Consider the following 23,151-nt stretch of genomic DNA (forward strand, 5'->3'; position numbering starts at 1 on the left):
ATTACGTTTTACACTTATTGAGCCACGTACATGAAACACAAGCAGAGCAAATTTATGCCTAAATCATTTATAAAACTATTCTTATGTATATCGTCGCATTCGGTTCATCGTGACAATCTACACAACAATAATTTAGATTTTGATTTTCATAATTGATCTTAAACAGAGTACAGTTATATTCTTAAATAAACCGAGTACAACATTGTGTGTAGACAACATTGTGGCAGACGGTATGTTTGAACCCTACTCATCCACGTAGTGCACTTTGCCTCTGACATCTCTGCCTGCGAAGGACTACATCGCACAATCATGCTACACTCCCACAATCCTTTTCTTCTCTGGCTGCTTGACTCGAAGCACACTCAAACAGCCTGCTACACCACACTGAGATCTTTCTCATTCTCTCGCACATTCTCTCTTGCCCTTTTCCCGTCTCTCTCTCCAGGAACTCGTGGCAGAGAGAGAGGAGAGAAGTCAAAAACCCGCGACAATGTGCCAGAGAAATATCAGAGTGGCTTTTTTTTTTCACTCGTCACCCAAGCCAAAGATGGGCTGTCTCCAAATCCTGCTGCCCTATCAGACAAATTAAAGTAAATCAAGCATGAAATGAAGCAGGAGAGCCCGGAGATAAGGTCCCTTTAAGTCCCTCACAGATTAGACCACTGAGAGAGAGAGAGAGATGGAAGAGAGGGACAGTATGGAAGGAGAGAGGTGCAGAAAAGGGCGGTTTGCTGGTTTCTCTGTGGCAGACAGTGCTTTTGATTAGTTCACTTTGGCTCTAACGTAGAAGAACAGTGGATCAATTCCCTCAGTCATTTTTTTTTTTATAATGACTTTTGTTTATTTTAGTACTCCGACGTTCCCGAAGTGCTTTGGAGTGTGACTACATTTTTGAGTGACTATATTGCGAGTGTCCTAATGTTCATTTGATGTATTGAAGTGGAACGGTACAAAATATTTTGAAAGAAAAAAATCTTTTTCCTTTAACAGGAAAAAGATTCCTTTAAGTCTGTTCTTAGTTTTAAAGTTAACATGAAATCAAAATTGACCCTTTTTATTTTCTCAATACATGCTGCTGTTGTTATTGTGAATGATCTGAGAACATGATTGCAGAGAGAGAAAAAAAATTGTAATCTTTTGTCAAAATGTAGTAACTTGCTCCACCTCTAAGATAACTTTCCTTTTTGGGTTATGTCAAAAATCTCTTATACTTCACCCCACCAACCATCTGACTTCCTAAAGAAGTATTTTGAAAATTGTTGGTAGCCAATAATTTTTAGTTCCCACAGACTTTTATTGTGTGTGTGTGTGTGTGTGTGTGTGTGTGTGTGTGTGTGTGTGTGTGTATAGTGAACCAGAACCAGACGTGTGTGTGTGTGTGTGTGTGTGTGTGTCTGTACAATAGAAGTCAAAGGGAACAGAGACTATTTTGGCTACCAATATTATCCAAAATATCTTCTTTAACCTTTACAAATCTACTTAGTTCTGTAATGTGTTTTCATGTTAACTTGAAATTTACAGTCTAGATTTAGTCACTCTCATTTTGCTCTAAACTCATTTGGCTTTCTTTCTTCCATAAAGAACACACAAGAAGATGTTCTGCAGAATGTTCATTATGCTCTTCTCCATACAGTAAAAGTGAATGGGGGAAAATTACTATAAAAGTAGACTATAAAATTTTGTTGTTATTTGCTGAAAATCTTCATTTTCATTGCAGCTCTTTTATTATTTAATTATTTTTTTATTATTTTTTCATTATTTAAATGGTTGAAAAAAAAGAAAATTCTGTCATGAATTACTCACCCTCATGTTGTTTCACACCTTCGTTTATCTTCAGAACACAAATTAAGATATTTTTGATAAAATCCGATGGCTCAGTGAGGCCTGCATTGACAGCAAGATAATTAACACTTTCAGTGCCCAGAAAGCTACTAAAGACATATTTAATGCAGTTCATGTGACTACAGTGGTTCAACCTTAATGTTATGACGGGACAAAAATACTTTTTGTTTGCCAAAAAAACAAAATAACAATTTTATTCAACAATATCTAGTGATGAGCGATTTCAAAACACTGCTGCATGAAGCTTCGAAGCCTTAAGAATCTATTGTTTCGAATCAGTGGTTCGGAAGTGTGTATCAAACTGCCACAGTCATGTGATTTCGAAATTTCAATGACTTTGGCAGTTTGATACACACTTCTGAAACACTGATTCGAAACAAAAGATTCGGAAAGTTTCGAAGCTTCATGAAGCAGTGTTTTGAAATCGCCCATCACTAGATATTGTTTTGAATAAAGTCAATATTTTGTTTTTTGGCGAACGAAAAGTATTCTTGTCACTTCATAACATTAAGGTTGAACCACTGTAGTCACATTAACTGTTTTACATATGTCTTTAGTACCTTTCTGGGCATCTGAAAGTGTTAATTATCTTGCTGTCAATGGAGGCCTCACTGAGTCATTGGATTTTATCAAAAATATCTTAATTTGTGTTCCGAATATGAACGAAGGACTTACGGGTAAGAAACGACATAAGGGTAAGTAATTAATGACAGAATTTTCATTTTTGGGTGAACTGACCCTTTATTATTTAAATTTTAATTAAATTAATTTATTTTTTATTTCATTAAAAAAAATTCTCACTTATGCATAAATTTAGTTCCAGTCAGTTATAAGACGTATTTGACATGTTTTCCCCTTAAATTGTTCTGGAGTACAAACATAGGTCATCATATGTAAAGTATTGTTATGTATAATTCATAAAAAAATATATGTATATTAAGCATTTTTGAGTCATGCCCCCCACTTGTGCCCTTCTGTAGTTAAATACATCTATTAATCCAGAGAGGGGATGGGTGTAAAGGCTTAACCCTGATCTCCTGAAAGCACTGCCTCAAGATTCTCTTTATTTATCAATCCATCTGCCTTTTGCATTTCGCATCTCCTCCTGAAACTGGATAATTTAACACGCTTCTGCACTGTTCACATCAAAACTTTCAGCAGAAAGAGGCTTAATCCACCTTATCTGAAGCCCTGTCAAAGCAGTGAGCGAAAGCCTAATCAAAGAGACAGGCAGGGTCACCCAGGAGAGGGTCCGATGGATGGGTGTATGATTTCTAATTGAGCTCCTGTGTGCTCACACTGAGGCTTAGTCTGCTCATGGAGTTGTGTGATGTTTTGGTTAATGATCTGGGCTGGTAACTGTAAAAAAATGTAGGTTTGAACCTGATGAACTTTCAGCATTGTGCCCTTGAGCAAGAATCTAAACTACAGGTTTCCCCAGATGGGTTTTCCCTGTAGTTGAAATGCACATAATATACAATACAATACATTACATCATATTATATAACTACTACCTGCTGCCCTGTACACATACCGTGCAAAAGTTTGGGGTCAGTAAGATTTTTTTTATAGAAATAAATACTTTTATTCATTAAAGATGCACTTAAAGGAATAGTTCACCCCAAAATGAAAATTATGTTATCATTTACAAGTTGCTCCAAAGCTGTATAAATGTCTTTCTTAATTTCTGAAGGATCATGTGACACTGAAGACTGGCATAATGATGCTGAAATTCAGCTTTGCTATCAAAGGAATGAAATACATATTCAAATATATTCAAATAGAAAGCAGTAATTTTAAATTATAATAATATTTAACAATATTATTGTTTTTACTTTTTTACAAATTTGGCAGCCTTGGTGAGCATAAGGGACTTTGTTCAAATATATTAAAAATCTCACTTCCCCAAACTTTTGAACAGTGGTGTACTTGGAAGAGATATTTTTAGTGTAACATCAACAACAAGTTAGAATCAGGCTGAACTAGTTTTTGTTTTTTCTTCTACAGGGGAGCTGAAAATGGTTGGTGAAGGAGGGGAGAGAAGGATATTTTCTTGTCAGGCACTTCTACTGGGCACCACGTGGGGTCCTTTCCCTGGGAAGATTGAGGTGGCCACAGGAGGAAGTGACAAGGTGGGTTTTTTTGTTTTGCTTATTTGCAAAAATATGGACATGATAACCTGATTTTCTTAGGAGAGTTCTTTCTAATTAGTTCATAATTCAGAGCAATGTGTAATTCGAAGCACAGTTGGGTTTTACTTGTTCTAAGAAGCTTTTTTTGATGCCTTTTTTATGCTTGAAACAAAATGAAAATAAAATAAAACACGTTAGGTGTACAGAGAGATGCAGTTGTGTGTTTATACTTTTAGCAAAAGGGCTAACGAAGTGGAAAGTGAAGTGTAACTTCACTTTAACTTCATATACAAATGATACAATCAACCTTCACAATAAATGTGTTATTGTGACTTAAACCAGTTTGCTTCCATCGTGATTCTTTAATTGACACCCATAGTTTTGATAATTATGACATTGTTGTGGTGTTTGTTCTGGTACACTCATCTCATAAATACCATCATTATCACGTGACTTAACATTAATTGGTACTGTTGTGATTTTGCTTTGTCCACCAAATTTTTAAAGGCATACATACAGTCTTAGTGAATCGTGGGTAATTACAGTAAGACTATAGACATAGAGACCAAGTTGAAAAGAGAGCAAGGGAGAGAAGTTAAATCATTTTAAAGGTTTTTGTGTCCATTTTGTATTTTGAGGCCTTGGAGAAGGTGGTGTTGTGTTTTGGAGTGTATAAGAGAGAGAGTGAGTGTGTGTGTCACGGGTAATCTGTGCCCGTGGCAGGTTTACCCTGTGAAGCGGACTGGTATCGCAGGCCCATTGTTGTTGCTCCTGTCAGAGTGGGGAGAGGCCGATGGAGGCCTGTGCTGGCCTGATAAGGGGAAAGAGGATTCAGCGGAGAGAGAGACAGGCAGAAAGAGAAAGAAATGACTCAAGGAGAGTGGAGTGCTGTGTAGACTCTGTCTTTTTCATGAAGTATTCCCACACAGTCAGATCTGCACAAACCTCTCTCTCTTTCTGCGGCTCCATTCTGAGGGTGAGGCTTTAAAAGGAGACTCTATACGTACTGTAAGTGAGTACACAGGTCGCACGTGGAAGGTAAACAAACTACGCAAACTGTTTGTTTGGTTCTCACATGTTTTTACTGTTGTTTAGTAAGACAAGGCAAGCGTCACTGTTACTATCACACATGTTTTATGTTTGTGATCTTAACAAACCTCTAAGCGTAAGAATTAAAGTTCTGTGCATAACTCAACTTGCACTGAAAGGGGCACCTGGGACATCTAGAGACCAGAATGTCATAGATACATGAGGGTGAGCTAAGTAACCATATAGCAACCAACTAGCAAAAGCTTAGCAAGTGTATGAAAAATGCCCTTTCAATCACTCACAACACCCTACAGCAGTGATTCTCAACCATGGGACCGGGGCCCACTACGGGGCATCAGCAAACTTCCAATAGTGCTGCAGGAAGACTCAGAGGTGTCCAATCTAGGTCCTGGATAGTAGCCCCTCACTGCAGAACACAAGATCCAGGGGGCGGAGACGGGTAGGTTTAGGGATATGTAAAGTGGGAATAGTTGGATCCAGATCCAGGGGGTGGAGATGGGTAGGTTTAGATCCAGGGGGTGGAGACAGGTAGGTTTAGGGATGTGTAAAGTGGGAGGAGTTGGATCCAGATCTAGGGGGTGGAGATTAGATCCAGAGGGCAGAGACGAGTAGGTTTAGGGATATGTAAAGTGGGAGGAGTTGGATCCAGATCCAGGGGGTGGAGATGGGTAGGTTTAGATCCAGGGGGTGGAGACGGGGTAGGTTTAGGGATATGTAAAGTGGGAGGAGTTGGATCCAGATCCAGGGGGTGGAGATTAGATCCAGAGGGCAGAGATGAGTAGGTTTAGGGATATGTAAAGTGGGAGGAGTTGGATCCAGATCCAGGGGATGGAGATGGGTAGGTTTAGATCCAGGGGACGGAAACGGATAGGTTTAGGGATAAGTAAAGTGGGGGGAGTTGGATCTGGAACCAACCTCGCCCCCTGGATCTCTTGTTCTGCATTGAGGACCATCTCACCCTGGAGGGCAATATTCCTGTGGAGTTTAGCGCAAACTTGCCTCAACACACCTGCCTGGAAGTTTCTAGTATGCCTAATGAGACCTTGATTAGCTGGTTCTGGTGTGTTTAATTGCAAACTTTGCAGTACAATGGAACTCCAGGAGCAGGATTGGACACCTCTGACTTAGGTATTTAAAATGAATACATTATTAATAATATATTAAAATACTCCAACTCTAATCTAAATTCAAATGCTAAAAAGTGAATCATGAAATATGATTGAAAAGCTTTTATCTTTAAAAATATGTGCACTGATGAATTATTCATAATAAGACCAAAAACATTTATGAAGTACCTCAGTTTTCATTTCAGTTTCACTACTGCTTTTATTTTTCTAGAAAACAATGATCACATGCATCTACCCTAGAGGAGATCTCAAAAATGTCTCAAATTGTGCTTGGATTTGTCAAGACACCAAAATCTGCAATCAAAAGAGATTTCAATATGAATATTTCTTATCAAATTCCTCTAAAGGTTGGAATATAAACTACACAACTTTTGCCCAGATTTTCTCTCGATTTACAATCTGGAGGTGTCAAAGCTAGTTGCCAAAAGTCAGAGGTAGTCTGCAGATTTGGGCCAGTCAGAGGTGACAGATTTCACAGAAAATTGCATAGTGTATGATGGACACAGACTCAAATATGTTTGTTCAAACATGTTTGTAATTTTGAGATGATTTTAGAACACATATTGTTGTCACACGTCTCCTAGTAACAAGACACATTTGTAGCTGCGCCCATATTCAGAGGCTGCAACTTTCGAAGGCCATGCCTTCAATGTCTGCAAAGTGTCGTCTATGCCTATGGAGGGTTGCTCTTCCTAGCAACTGTGTCAACTGCCTCTGACAAGCAGCTAAATATGTTCACCTTAGTCCATTTATGTACATAATGAAGAGTATAAACTATCTATAAAATTGCATCTTAGTAAAATATCATTCAACATTTGAATGGCTTTAAAGTGCTTTTTTTTTTTAAACCTTTGATTCGTTAGATATACGAGTAAATTGAAACCCAATACTTACATTTAATCCAGCATTTTCTCTCTCTCAAAAAAATAAAATAAAAATAAAAATCCAGTCGTCACAGGCGTACAATAAATTCTGGGATATGCTAGGCTGCAAATGATCCACTCGTTCTATCCTTCGCTGCACAAGGAAAGAAGGATGCATTTGTAGGCCGCATTCGAAGCAGCCATCAAATTGGGACAGCCTTCATTGTGCAGCTATGATGCTTTCGGCCTTTAAATGCAGCCTTCGAAGGATGCAGTCTCTGAATTGGGACACAGCTTATGTGTGACTTTTGTGTTCGGAATGACATGAAAGCTCAGTCCTTTAGTTTATGATACACATTTTCTCTCTTTAAACATTTACAAATTAATCAAAAGATTCTAAAAGTTGTGTAGTGTATTCCAGCCTTAAGTTGATTTATGGGACCCTGTATTTTTAGTTTGGCATAAATGTCTACATTTATATGGAGGGACCCCAAGCAGAGCCCCATGTCATCAATTTGCACTAATTTCAGATTAAGTCATCACAGCCCTTTGAGGTGAAGTGGATATGATCTCTGCTACCTGTAGGGATCAGGAAACATCACGCTCTAAAATAGCATCATCCCCCTTATATCCCTATGGGGGAGGAAAGGAAACCAAATGCTTTCCAGACTCTCAGACTGTTATCACTGTGCTTATCTCTCCAGGAGCACACGCTCCCTCTCTCTTGGGCCATATCTGCATTTTTGCTGAATCGTATCATCTTCCTGCCGACTGGTCAATCCCAGACAGGGCTGACGGGGCTTTGTCTTATGGCCTATTAGAAATAGAAAGACAGACACAAAGAGGAAAAAACACTTGTGAAAAAAAGTACACTTTAGCATACTTTTACAGTTTTTTTACGATTACTTAAAGGGTTAGTTCATCCAAAAATGAAAATAACGTAATTTATTACTCACCCTCATGTCGTTCCTGCTTCGGAGCTTTACGAATCGAATCAGAGACTCGGATCTCCTATCAAACGGCTAAACTGCTGAAATCATGTGACTTTGGCGCTCCGAGTCACTGATTCGATTCGCAAAGCTCCGAAGCAATGTTTTGAAATCGGCCCATCGCTATATTGTTGAAAAGTCATTATTTTGTTGTTTTGCCGCACAAAAATATTCTCGTCGCTTTATAATATTAAGGTAGAACTACTGAACTTGCATGAACTGTTTTAAATATGTTTTAGTACCTTTATGGGTCTTGAGAGAGGAAATGTCATTGCTTTGAACACAGGCCTTACTGAGCCATCGGATTTAATCAAAAATATCTTAATTTGTGTTCCAAAGATGAATGAAGGCCTTACGGGTGTAGACCGACATGAGGGTGAGTAATAAATTACAATTTTTTTCATTTTTGGGTGAACTAACCCTTTAAGCACAATTTTAAAAACACACAATTCACATATTCACATATTCACACACACACACACACACACACACACACACACACACACACACACACACACACACACACACACACACACACACACACACACACACACACACACACACACAAGTAGCAGAAACTTGTGAAAAAAAAATGAAACTTCATTTGAAACTTTAAAATAATTTAACAAGACTCAATTTTGACACCATATGGCACAAATATGGTTCATACAATCTGATTCTGTTTGAACCACTTACAAAGTGCTGTGCTCAATCTTAGACGCTAGTAACATTTCTACTTTTCTAATGATATAGACTGGGTTTGATTTTTGTTAGAGTAAAGTAAATGAATATATTGCCCAAACACAGCACACAAGACCAGTACTGCACATTTATTACTTAAATATTTATACCTCTCCACATTGTAAAATCAGCCAATACATCCGTGCATTTCCAAAGGTTGCATTTTGCTCTGGAAATCGGAACATATTCTAAATACAATATAGTACATGAACAAAAACATTTGTGGTGATAAAATGAAAGCATGATTTTAAAAAAGAACCTAAGAATCATCTCTTCGCCTAGCTGGATCTGGCCATAGCACCACATCACAGGCGATGTCCTCTATGAAGAATCTTCTTGAATGGCGAATCCATCCTTATACAGACCCTGCATCAGTTAGGTCACAGGCCTCCTCCATGGCTTAAATGAGAGGTATCCTGATATAGGGCTGGAGATCGTAAACTTTCCACCTCCATTCCAAAAAAAAAAAAAATTCCTCAATGGGGTTAAGGAAGGGAGAGTATGGAGGGAGGTATTGAAGTGAAAATTGTGGATGCTCATGAAACCAGTTTTGTACCAGAGCAGATCAGTGGAAAGATGCATTGTCCCAGATGACACTGCTCTGTATCCATTTGGACTTCTGGTGTGACGATGTTGTGTAGTCTGTCTAAAAAAATGTCAATATAGGCCTACTATAAATGTACATGTAAAAAGGTTCTGTGTGCAGTACACAGTTCTGAGGTGTACATTACTTACCTACACATATTCATGCTGCAGGCTTTTACTCTTTCAGGATTTCTTTTAAATGGCACTTGGTAGAGTTATTTCATCTGTATGTGATTTTTTTTTTTTTTTTTTTTTTTTTTTTTTGTTTGTTGCTAGAGAGACCTGATGGACATAATTGAAAAATATGTGGTCATTCAGGAAGTTTGTTTGAATTTCCCTGAACCGTATCGCATTACTGGCCAAAACCATGTTTACGATAGCTTTCTGTTGTTCTTCTGTGAATATGGGGCCCCTTCCTCCTTTACGTTCTCGACATTCAATCCTATGTAGACCAATCAAAATACATGTTAAAGGGTTAGTTCACTTTCAAATGAAAATTACCCCAAGCTTTACTCACCTTCAATCCATCCTAGGTGTATATGACTTTTTTCTATCTGATGAACACAATCAGAGATATATTAATAAATATCCCGATGCATCCAAGCTTTATAATGGAAGTGAGCGAGACCAACGAGTATGAATCTGAAGAAAGTGCATCCATCCACATCCATCCATCATAAACTTACTCCTCACGGCTCCAGGGGGTTAATAAAGGCCTTCTGAAGCGATGCGTTAGTGTAAAAAAAAAATCCATATTTAACAAATTATGAAGTAAAATATATAGCTTCCGCCAGACTGTCTTCCATATTCAACTTACAAAAAAAAACGGAACTGGTGTCGTGTCAGTTAAGCTTTTTCTGTTGAATTGGGAAGGCGTAAGATGTAGCATAAACATTTTGAAATACGAGAGGCATTATGCTTTCTTCGTAAGTTGAATACGGAAGGCGGTCTGGCAGAGGCTAGATATTTTATTTCATAACTTGTTAAATATGGATAGTTTGTATACATAAACGCATTGCCTCGCTTCAGAAGGCCTTTATTAACCCATTTATAAAGCCATGTGGAGTAAGTTTATTATGGGTGGATGTGTATGGTGGATCTTCAGCTTCATACTCGTTGGTCTCGCTTACTGCCATTATAAAGCTTGGACATGTCAGGATGTTTATTAACTCCCATTGTGTTCATCAGAAAGTCATATACACCTATAGGATGGCTTGAGGGTGAGTAAAGCGGTAATTTTCATTTGAAAGTGAACTAATCCCTCAATGTCACAGGACGGCACACAAGATATTGTTTCAAACATGGAATACAGTGAATTGGTACCAAAAAGAACTGATGGAGGTCATAATATAGTAGGCTACATTGTACCAATTGTACTGTTGACAGTAGAGAAAAATGTTTTTTTGTTTTTTTTTTTAACCTGTGCTCTTGTCGAAATGTCTGTAATTACTGAAATTACTGAAATACTGAAATTACTGTAGTAACATTCTGTCAAGCCTCTCTCAGTGTCAACCCATGGTTTACAACATGGTCAACCAAGGTTGCCTGAATCACATCTGATAAATTTGGTCCCCGTCTTCTTTGTCCATGTCCTCCTCCATGTCTACCTTTCCCTCTCCCTCTTACTGCCTTCCATTTTTGTTGAAGATGGGTAAACTCACCTGTTGCCTTTTTACAGTGCTTACACCTGATTGTTGAGTTTATAATTAAGCACCTAAGTGCACACCTGTCGGCCATGCATTTAGTGTTTTGCAAAACACTGTGTAGTGTTTTTGTGTGTGAGGCTGAGAATGTGCTTATAGTTGTACAGATCTGGACTGAGGTTTTGCTCCTTGAGTGTCAGATTTCTATAACTGTGTGTTATTTTTCATTTTAGTGTGTAAGCAATCGTAAAAAAACTGCAAAAAGACTACTTACGACAAAGGTATCAAAAACTGAAGCATGATCAAGCGCCTTTAGTGTCACTATAAGACGTTAAAGGTATCCCTAGGCAACGCTGTATCTACGAACTAGGAAATCGGTTGGAAAGTAGGAAATTGCTTTCAATTGCTTGCCTTATGTGTCAGATTAAGAAGCATTTAATTAGTAAAACAATAAATATTATATGGATTTTTTTGAGCACCTAATCCCACCCCAACTCTAAAGGCAGGAACACACTGAGCCGATGGTCGGCTGTTGGGCAGTTTTTGTTCGTCGGCCGACTAAGTTTTCTCAGTGTGTTCCGCACCGTCGCTGAAGTTAGTCCTCGTCGCCTTTTTTTGGCCAATTTGACATGTTGAATCGGCGTCAGAGCTCATCGGTCAGTTGGGCCATCTGATCATTCTGATTGGCTGTTCAGCTACTGCCACCTGCTGGTACGGAAAGGCATTTCATCTTAAGCAGGCGCAGAACGGACGTGCTACTTGGCTATCGGCTGTCGAGCATCGATTTGGTGTGTTAGGGCAACTTTGGACTCAGACGCTGCCGATGTGAGCCAACCCCAATGTCTGCTTTCGTCGCCACTAGTTCGTCGGCGTCGGCTTGGTGTGTTCCTGCATTAAACCTAAACACTTCTGAACAATGGAAAACTTGTAACAGCAAAAACTGATTAAATAACAGTATAAAAGTATTACAAAAGAATTGTGTTGCATTACAAGTCTTCTGAAGCCATACGCTATCTTTATGTGAGTGAAACTTAAGGTTTTAATTGTTTATCTGGAAGTAGTTTATAAAAAATATATATACTTTTAGGATTTAAAGTACACTACAAGTGGACATTCAATAATTAAGGGCAATACAATTAAGCACACTTAGGAGTACCCCAACATCACAGATAACACACAGTTGTGAGCACAGTTTTATTATTATTTTAACAGAAAAATCCATTAATTTCAGTCATTCTGCTTCCAATTATGAAATCAAATCTTCTGTCCATCTCTTTGAAACCCATGCCGGTTCTTTAAAATCCCAGTGTGGCGTCTCAGGAAGCTGTGATGCTGGTGATAGAGGGGCGCAATGTGTCTAAAGATCAGTGCTCAGCATTCCGATTCTTCAGTCTCCAAGTCCATGCCGCTCCATTCTGGATTCCAAACCTCCCAAAGGATGAGATCTAATCAGGTGGAACATTCAGAGGGTCTCTAACAATACAGCCATTCAGAGGGTGAGCGGGACAGGGTGTGGCTTCCTGCTCGCCTCTCTCTTCACACACATACATGGAGATAAAGCTTTGGAAGGGCTTTTGGGAATGATGCATTTATGGTTGATGTTGTTTAAACAAGCTCACTAAGACATAGTCTCAGCATCGGATGGCATGTCCACAGTCCATCACTGACCGTCTGGTGTGTTTGCACACAAAAATGGCAAGTTTTGGGTGAAACCAGTTCTAGGCTGTGGTTGGTTGATCTATATATCAATCAGATGGTTTGTTCGAGTTGGCAGTTCTTAGAAACAGCTGGTGTGTGTTTTGTGTTGCAGGTTTCGCTGATGCTGAGTGGAGGTCCTCGCTGGCTGATGGACATGATGTGGGTCAGTGCAGAGGATGGAAAGAGCAACTGTGCTGTTTACAGTAGAGGTGAGAATTTATTCTTTGGGTCTATAAATGTATTTGTAATTCTTTTCAGGCTTCTGTGCTTGAGAAAGTGTACTTGAATGGGGTGTTGAAGACCCCATGAAATGGCAGGACAACACAACTGACAACAATTGATAGCAAAAGGATATCCATCAGCAGAAATGTTTTGATAAATACTAACTATTTGTAATGGATGACTTTGTAATTGTGTTGTGGGTAATGTAGAGTTATCAGTGTTTATTGGATCAAGTCTTGTTTATGATATACTGATTCACATCAGTGAACAATGGGGTGGAATGAGACACAACCAATGATGTGTTGCTTGATATTGCAAGAGAGTTGCAGGTGGTATTAGAGCACATTCCAATTCTAGAGAGCATTGAAATCTTTTTTTTTTTGAAAGTTCAGAAAGATATGGTGTAAAAAAAAAAATATTATAATTAATACATTTTTGGGGGTTAAATATTTTATGTTAAATGGTAATGTGAAAACTGTTAAATTGATAAAAACAGTAACCGTAAATATTTCAGCATTGTTACAAAAAAGAGAATCCATTTCAAATAAAAGCTGTTGTTTGGAACTTTATATTCATAAAATAATCCTGAATAAAAATGTATTGTGGTTTCCACAAAATATATTAATATAAAAATACATAAAAAATACATTATATATAAAGTATAAGAAGAATAAAAGTTAAAAAGTTAAAACAGTTATTTTTAATTGCCATAATTTTTCACAATATTACTGTTTTTATTGTATTTTTGATCAAATAAATGTAGCCTTGGTGATGAGGACTTCTTTGAAAAACATTAAAAGTCTTACCAACCCCAAACTTTTGAACGGTAGTGTATTCATCTGCGTTTGTATTTTTAGAAGGGGTCCCTAACAATGAGATCATCAAATTTAGGGGTCTGTGGTATTAAAAAGTTTTAAACCCCAGCACTACTATATACTGTAGATGACCTCAAAGCTAGCACACATGAGCTAAAAGCCACAGAACTCATAATTTCAATTTCATGGGGTCTTAAAACCCCCATGTCTTGACTTCATATGTACAGTGGATCTAAAAAACCATGGGCCATTTTCCAAGATAAGACCATGGCCCCATTTTTACCAAAAGAAGAAAAAGTGAGCAGTAATAACTTGCCATTCCATGAACAAATACTCAATGTTTAAAGAGCAGAAAGATAACTCTTTGTTGCTGGTGCTCTCTCTCCTTGACTAAAAGTGATATTTCCGCTAAAGTGCTTCACTTTTTTTATTATCTGCAGGGGCTTAATTGATTAATCTACTTACAGTACATGTGTAAGTTCAACAGAGAACAATCCCTTCTCCATTTTGAAAAAAGACTTGAGGATATGAAAGACTTAAAGGCCTTTATCGCACTTATCTGAGAACATAGAGAAATAGAATAATGGTTGAACATCTCCAGCAATGTCAAATTTCATTATCAGTGTATTCAAACAGCACCGCCCCCCTGGAGGAGTCGACTTTCCAGCAGCGAGCAGCACAGCGATTGTGTTTAATTAAAAGACAACGCTGATGAACTGAAGGGCTTTCAGCAGACAAGTTATTAAGGAACTGAAAGAGGGCCGGGATCGATTAGGCCAGGCTGCTGAATATCTCTCGAACTCTCAGGCTTTCTATACTCAACCAGATTGCGGAGTTAGCTCTCCCAATGCTGGTCGCATCAGAGGTTTTTGGGGGTGAGAATTATATACTGTATGCATATTACAAGGTTATATTCACATATTCTGGTTTGGGGGATGAAATATTAGAGTTTCAAAGCGGTTTTCACATTTGATTAACTTACTTAGTCCAAGTCTGAGTATCGTACTGGTCCGTTTTCACATTATTTGGCTCTGAACTATGTTTGCATCATCAGTACAGGACCGCTTAAGTTCAGTGGGCTTATAGACAAACATTATGTGACATTTTCCAAATCGATTTTCACTTTGGTGAAATAACTGGGACTTGACATGGCACTTGCATACTGTTGCAGTTGATTTGATTGCTTCTATTATTCTTATTTTGTAAGTCGCTTTGGAGAAAAGTGTCTGCTAAATGATTAACCCTTAAAGGTGCTAAAGAGGATGTTTTGTTTTATACATTTTTGCAATATTACTTGAAACTGTCTTTACTAACTGATAAAAGACTATTTATTAGGTGCACTGAAAGGAATAATATTAATATACATCATCTGTGCACAAGGTAGGGCCTTAAAAACATCAGATGATCGCGTAAACGATTGGCCCTCTGGCTTGTCAATCACTGCTATTACGTTCCTTGTGAAAGACATGCGCGGATTGGCCCTCTGGCTTGTCAGTCACTGCCATGACGGCCCTTGTGAGAGACATGCGCGGCTGTGCGCTCCAGTAACTTTCCACACTCTACAGGCGCCGCATGCAATGTTTTTGTCAGTAGACAGGAGTAACAACTGCAGATTATGAGTTACCTGCGGTGAGTCCGACATAATGAATCCACTAACACGACACAGCAAATGCTGGTGGTAAACACTCGTGTTCCAATACTCGTGCATGAGTTTTGGGAGGCCTTCCCTCGAAATGAGCTGTGAAGGAGGGGGGTTGTTCTTACACATGCGCTCATTTCAAAAACTCACTAACAGTCTTTGGTTTCTCAGTCGACAAAAAGATCCTCTTTAGCACCTTTAAATGCATACCTTAGGTCTTTATCGACCTGGGATGTCATTCACTACCCTCCTCCTTATTCCTTTTTTTAAAGTTAGACATTAACCTTCGTAGTATTCCTCAATCAATTCATTATAAACAATATAACAAGAAAAAAAAAAAAATCATAAAATTTTAAAAGAATGCCTGTTTTCCTAATCAAATTGGTGAAAAATCTGGTGAAGGATTTTGAAGATGTTGAAAATAATATAGTTTTTTTTTTTGAGTTCACAAATGGGCACATATTTGCGATCTCAAACATATTCTCAAAACTGTCATTTGCTGAATGTACTGGGAAATGAGCTCTGATGAGGACAGTGATGATGGCATGAAACATCTGCTCAAACTGAGCCCTTTCAAGCTCCAAAAGGTAACAAAATATGCTTTATTTTACTCTGTAATTGTTACTCTAATATCAGAGGAGTTTTATATGATAGCGACAGGTGGAGATCCATCCGTGTTAGATATAGATCCGGGTCGCTAAAGACCCGAATATGTAAGAATGATTGGCAAAACATTCATGCATTTAAGGGTTAAATGTAAATGTTTATTTTGTTCCATAACTAGTAGTACAGATGGCGAGATGTTAGGAGGTGCGCTACAAATAATGTGAAGTTTTGTTTTGTTCACACATCTACTCAAAACTGCATAGACTGAAAGATTGATCTTTAGATTTATGAATCAATATCAGTTCATCAAAATGAAGATTATTTGATATTGTCGACCCAGTCCCGGTTGGCGGAGCCTAACAAGTACAGTTATTCCCTTGTGCACAGTCCGTCAGACTGGACAACTATTTTCAAGTTGACTTGCCTGATAAACATTTTAGTTCAATGACAAACTAAACTTTTTGATGTCAAACTCTCTCCTAAAGAGTCTCAATTTAAAAACCCATACTGGTTGACCAACTCACTGGGATATTGTTGGGAATGTGTCCCCATGAGGGTCTGTAGTGGTTCCAGACCAGTGTTCTCTATAACAGAATATGGGTTGTTGAGTTATCTGATACGAAATGTTGTGCCAGTTGCAGTCGGCACATGGCTCACCGCGTCTCATGAACTGATGAGTTCTTGTGAAGGGGGCAGTAAAATTCTTAAGCGTGTGTTTTATATGTGCTCTCTATCCTGTCAGAGGGCTTTTGGCTTATCTTGAGTGAATGTCGAGGCTGGAAATGTCAGGCACGGGCAGAAAAAATATGAGATTATGAAGCTGCTGGATGTTGTCATGGGGTTGTGATGCGTCATAAATCCTGGTTTGATGGTAGTGGATGTCTGGATCAGGAGGGACACGGCTTAAGGACTGCAGAGACTCTGAGCTCTGTCACTGAACAGGAAAGAGGTTTATTCTGGTCATTAGACGATGTAGACCTCATCTTTTGATTTATCATCCCAACCCCCCCTGACTTTCGCTCTCTTCCCTTCATATTTCATGCTTGCTGTCTCTCTCTCTCCCTCTGTCTCATTTCTTGATGGACTGATATCTGACAGGCTTATGGCTGTCTGTGATGGGAAGGAGCAGCTCTATTAAGGTGAATCTGGGGTCAACAGAAAGAAAAAAAAAATCCTGGCACATCACAGCAAGAGGAAACGATGGTTGTTGGCTTATCACTTGTAGTTTCCTGTGATAGTACTAGTGGATAGTAGCCAGAAAGCCATGTGGAACATTTATAATGTTGGTTAAATGTGTAGTTTATCTTGAGAATTTGAAGTTCCTCCACATAGAAAATTAGTCTACCTAAAAAGGACGATTCAGTTAACCTTACAGATAAATTTTTTATAATTTTTAGTACAATTTCATTTGTTTAATTGAATTAATTGTTAGTGTTTTAACAAAATAATGAACTTCACATTTACATTTTTAAACTCTTTTAAAAGGTCCAGCTGCATAAACTGCTTAGATTAGTCTTAAAAAGTTCTAATTTTTAGTCATCTCATTTTTTTTCCTTCAAAACTGGTCCTAACTTTTTAAAGGATTAGTTCACTTCAGAATTAAAATTTCCTGATAATTTACTCATCCCCATGTCATCCAAGATGTTGATGTCTTTCTTTCTTCAGTCAAAAAGAAATAAAGGTTTTTGAGGAAAGCATTCCAGGATTTTTCTCAAATAGTAGGCTTCAACAGGGAGCAATGGGTCGAAGGTCCAAATTGCAGTTTCAATGAAGCTTCAACCACAATCCCAGAGGAGGAATAAGGGTCTTATCTAGTGAAACGATTGGTCATTTTCTAAAAAAAAAAAATGTATATACTTTTTAACCATAAATGCTCATCTTGCACTAGCTCTGAAATCCACCACGCATTACATAATCATGTTGGAAAGGTCACACGTAACGTAGGCAGAAGTACCACAGAAGGGCGAAAAACTCCATCTCATTTTCTCCTCCAACTTCAAAATCGTCTGACATTGTTGTTTTACCTTTTTTGTAAAGGCTGTTTGACTTAGGGTGTACTCACACTAGGCACGGTTGCCTTGAACCGAGCCCGAGCACGATTGTCCCCCCTCCCCACTCCCCTGCTGGCCTGCATTCACATTGCCCTTAACGTTCCAGGCCGGAGCATGCTTACGTCATATGTACGATGCAACTTTTTGAATGGAAGAAAACAGGAAGAAATGCACTTTCGTTAAGATACTGCCTAATATAGGCTATTTATAATTTATGCTGCGCAGCGATTTTCAAAAGCAAGTATCAGAGGATTATTACAAAGGCAGCTGACGTTAATGGAGGAATTTGCAGCTTTACTCGCAAACTACAATTCCTGTTCATCAATAAGGTGAGAATCAGACCCATTATAAACCAAAATACACTCGAATTAATTACATGAATTGAAAAGTGTACTATCAGAGTAGTAATAAAGATGTTTGCCGTCATAATGATGACAGTAGCGCACTGTTAGTGCTCACAATGCATGCAAACCGGGCACGGAACAGAGCGATCACACTTGTCAAACGAACCGGGCTTTGGGGGTCAAACGCTCTTGTTCAGAGCACCTAGTGTGAGTACACCCTTAGTCTTTGCACGTTTGCTTTGTAGACACTGGATTAATACTTCCGCCTACGTCACGCATGACCTTTCCAATGTGATTACGTAATGCGTGCGGATCGCAGAGCTAGTGCAAGATGAGCATTTATGGTTAAAAAGTATATCATTTTTTATTTTTGTAGAAAATTGATTGTTTCACTAGATCCTTATTCCTTGGCTGGGGTCGTGTAGAGCCCCTTGAAGCTGCATTCAAACTGCAATTTAGACCTTCAGCCCGTTGGTCCCTATCGAAGTCCACTATATGGAGAAAAATCCTGGAATGTTTTCCTCAAAAACCTTCATTTCTTTTCAACTGAAGAAGAAAAGACATGAACATTTTAAATGACATGGGGGTGAGTAAATTATCAAGAAATTTCAATTCTGAAATGAACTAATCCTTTAAAGCCAGTTACATAAAATGGGAGATTGGTCTAATTTGAATTGGAACAATAAGATTGATTACTTTTTGTCTTACTGCTAGTTGGTCAAACTAGTTAGTTTTTAAGACACAGTCTCAACATGGTGGCTATGTTTATGCGACTGGCCCTGGTCTTCTAGTCAGGCTTTATATGAAGAACAGACTGAAATTTAAGTCATTAAGTCATTCACATTCCTTTTTGACAGATCTAGTCACTCTGAATTACGTTCACTATATGGAAAATAGCTGCATGAAGATTTTTCAAATTTTCTCCTTTTATTTTCCATAGAAAAAAAATGACAGCTTATGGGTTTTGAACAACATGATTTTTAGGTCAACTACTCCCTTAAAGGAATAGTTCACCCCAAAATGAAAATTCTGTCATCATTTACTCAACTTCAAGTTGTTCCAAACCTGTATGAGTTTCTATCTTCTGCTGAACACAAAAGAAGATATTTTAATGGATCCCTTTGACTTCCATTTGATCCCTTTGTATTTTTTCCATCAGCTGTTTGGATACCGACATTCTTCAAGATATCTTTTTGTGTGTGTGTGTGTGTGTGTGTGTGTGTGTGTTCAGCAGAAGAAAGAAATTCATACATGTTTGGAACAACTTGAGGGTGAGTAAATGATGACAGAATTTTCATTTTGGGGTGAACTATTCCTTTAAATACTGTTTTTTTGTTTGTTTGTTTTTTGGTGAATTCTTCTATCATGCTGTTGTTTTTGAGGGTCTAAAACAGCAATCTTGTGTCTATTTTATTGTGTCTCCTTGTTCAGGGTTACAGCATTATGTCAGAGGAATTTCAGTTTGATTCTCACTGAAGACGAAGTCGACAGAGGCAAAGTTTAATTGAGTTTTCCTGAAACCAATCGGGAGTTTTGCTAGAAGGTAGAAAAGCAGAAGCACATAATCCTCTTCCCACTGAGGCGCTCGCTTGAGGGGTATCTCTCCTCCCTTTCTCCCAATCTCTCCCTCCTTCCGTCCCTCCCACCCTCTCTCCTACTCTATCCCATTACCTGGAAAAAAGAAGAGGGTCCCAAGCTACAATACTGAATACCCCAAGATAAAAGTAAAAATTTTCCTCTAAGACTTTTTTTTATAGAATCTGCAGTTGTTTTTCAGTCACAGATCAAAGTGTCTCACTGGTATGACTCTATAGGGTCATAAACGTCAGAGGACACTCGACTGAGTGGCATAAATCTTCCCAGTGTGAGCGAAGTGATGATCTACTGAGAGAAGTAACAAAGTGATTTGCATAATATATCAGCGACCATAATCCCTAGTGAGGCCCCGGCAGTGTCCTGTTGTGTATGTAACAATCCCTAAGAAAGATAAAGTGATGGATAAGAGTAAGAGTGCAGCTGTTTATTTAACAGAATTCCACAGATTTGGTAACAAAAAAAATCTAGAAATTTGTTGTAACTTTCAGCATCGCCAGACATTCACCATTATGTTAACCTTTTATTTTATTTACATTTAATATTTTTTTTTTAACGTATTATGTTAACATTTACTTTTATATTTGACTAATTTGTTAATGTTTACCTTTACATATAGAAATTTTGTTAATGATTACTTTCCCTTTATATTTGCCTTTGTTTACTAATTATACTAATGTTTGCATTTACTCATTTTGTCTGTTTACCACACCTTTATATTTTTTCTTTTATGTTTGTTGTTAATGTTTACCTATTTTGTTATCATTTACCATGGTAACATTTACATTTATGTTTACATATTTGTTTAAAGTTTACATGTATGTTTACAATTACATTCGTGTTTATCTATTTTATTGTTTATTTTCTGTTTTGTAAGCTAAATGCTTACCTTTGAAGTGTCAAGCATATATATGCTGTATGTGCATCTCAATTCAACAACACGTCAACTGGGCAACGTACAGCACTGACGGGTAGCGCGCAGCTATTAAGGAGCTGTCACAAAGCTTAATTACATATTCGGGTATGGAAATGAGTTGCTGCCTGTCAACGAGTCTGTGATTTGAATGCTTCACATGTAACACAGAGACTGTCAAGAAAGACTTCAATCAAAAATGCTAAAATAACCGAGTTGAACGGCTAGCTACACTTTCCTCCTTTATTAAGATCACCACAGTATGAAAAACAGTAAGTGAGGGGGAGGGATGAAGGGGGAGGAATAGTAGGGAATGGGGGTCTATCTCAGGCAGAATTGATGTGGTTCTATCCATATTCATATTCAGCAGCAGCTGTTATCGCTTAAAAGGCTTTCTAATTACAACAACAAGACAAAAACTGCTTGGATACGGTCCAGACCCGCTAAATGATAAAATAAGCGCTCATTCACTCTCTCGCTCACTTTCTCTCTCTCTTCCTCTCTTAATCTCCACAAAGCACCTTGGAGTCTACTCACCCAAATACATGCCAATGAACAGGGAAAGTGCCATTCGGAGATGCAGGTGTCACGTTTGATAAGAAACTTCTGGATTAAATATGCTGTGGCTAATGAGCAGCCGGGCGAGCCAGTGAGGGTGCGACCATGGGCACGATTGTTCTCCAGCTGATAACATTCTGCGGAAGAAACAGCCAAATTCCATCATTTAATAAACAGCCCCGGCCTCTATCAGAGAGAGCGCCTGGATCCCGGTGTTAAGTGGGAGACATTGCTTTTCATTATGGCAATCTCAGGGGGCTTCCACAGGGGTGTGGAGGTGCAGCGACAAACAAATTGTCCCATATTTAGACACGTTTATTTGTGTGCATCTGTGTGTGTTTCTCAGAGGTGCAGCTGGAGTTAGAATCTTCAGCTTGACAAGAAGTTCTTGTTTTTATTATGATGTTTGCTATGGCATGCATCACTAGTTCTGTTGCCCATACACTGAAAAAACTGAAGGATTTACTTTGAAATTTTGACTCTGAAATTGCTTTTAAATGTTACAATAATCACAAAGAAACTGCAAATAACACTTTGAATTCAAGTTTTGGGGGAGAAATAGGAACGCGGGGGCACCGCGATGCAACCGCAAAGGGCACTTTCACTTTTGTGATCAAAGGGGCAGGGGCTCAAGCCTAACCTTTTTTTTTTTTAAACTTGCCGTTTATCGGTTTTTGCAAATGAACACTTCAATTCTAATTAAAAGTGACAATGACACTGTTTTTCATATTTAATACTGTAAAGCTGCTTGCTTTAAAGCAATCTGTTGAATACAGGAATATATGATGTGACTTGATTTGAATTGCAGCGCTTCTAAAAACACTTCGCATCCTCATCGCTATAATCAGATGCTTGCTTAACTGCTGTCATTTTTGTTGGGTGTCTATTTTATTGAGTCCCTGTTAAACGAACGGCACATTTTCTGACCGCTGCTTTCTACAGCATGGGCAGAGCTGGGATGTTTGCTGCTGTATACCGCTATTATACTACTGTATACTACTGCAAACGTATTTCAAATTTATTTTTACCCTACTTCACTGTGAGTATATCGGGCCTTAAGTGATAAGTGATGAAATCCCATCCATATAATTTCCTCTATCTGTAAACAGCTGTGGAGATCAAAAGTTGACCTCTTCAAGGTCATTTAGATGCCATATTGAATCTGTTGGACTGATGGAAAGAAAGCAAAAAAAAAAGCAAGACAGATGCAGGTCTTGACCTGTCACTCATAAGGAGCTTAGTTCACCCAGCCAGTAAAATCTCACTTTCTGCCAGCATTCGCTTTAGCCGGACCAGTAGGCTAGCTGTCAGGAAGACGATTCATTTCTCAAAGCTCATATTTAGAAATTGGAAAAAGGCGGGATAATTTATTTGGCAGACCTGTCAAGCTACCGCTGCTCTTCAGTGTAAACCTGAAAGCCGGGGGTGTGGTGTGCTGCGAGAAAATAAACACTGACTGCACTGCCTCATGAATATACAAAAAGAGGCACATAACTTCACACCCTACTACCCCAGCCAGATGACTGGCCGTGCCTCACAGGAAGCCGCACAATGCCCCTCTGGTGTGTGTTTGATGTAGCGTGTGGGCCAGTAGATCAATGAGGGTGCAGGTGTGCGGGGCAGATGGTGGAGAGGTGATACCCGGGGCGCTGAAACTCAGCCGGGCCAGAAACACAGAAGCTCCAAGAGGGCGGCCCCCAGGGGAACTGAGTCATATGACTGATGCACTCTTGGATGCAG

General features: G+C 38.6%; 1 protein-coding gene across 3 annotated transcripts in view; it reads left to right on the plus strand.

Annotated features, from left to right (window-relative positions):
• The window catches only part of zfpm2b (zinc finger protein, FOG family member 2b), a 64,058-nt gene that overhangs the window by 28,144 nt on the left and 12,763 nt on the right, over positions 1–23,151 (plus strand). For 2 of the 3 annotated variants that reach the window (XM_048201953.1, XM_048201954.1), the window contains exons 4-5: positions 3,850–3,974; positions 12,783–12,879. In XM_048201953.1, the coding sequence (XP_048057910.1) occupies positions 3,850–3,974; positions 12,783–12,879 (222 nt within the window). Of the gene's footprint in view, positions 1–3,849; positions 3,975–12,379; positions 12,469–12,782; positions 12,880–23,151 lie in introns of those variants that run through there. The other variant, XM_048201955.1, reaches the window with a different exon arrangement.

Source organism: Megalobrama amblycephala, linkage group LG9 (assembly GCF_018812025.1).
Source record: "Megalobrama amblycephala isolate DHTTF-2021 linkage group LG9, ASM1881202v1, whole genome shotgun sequence".
Lineage (NCBI taxonomy): Eukaryota > Metazoa > Chordata > Actinopteri > Cypriniformes > Xenocyprididae > Megalobrama > Megalobrama amblycephala.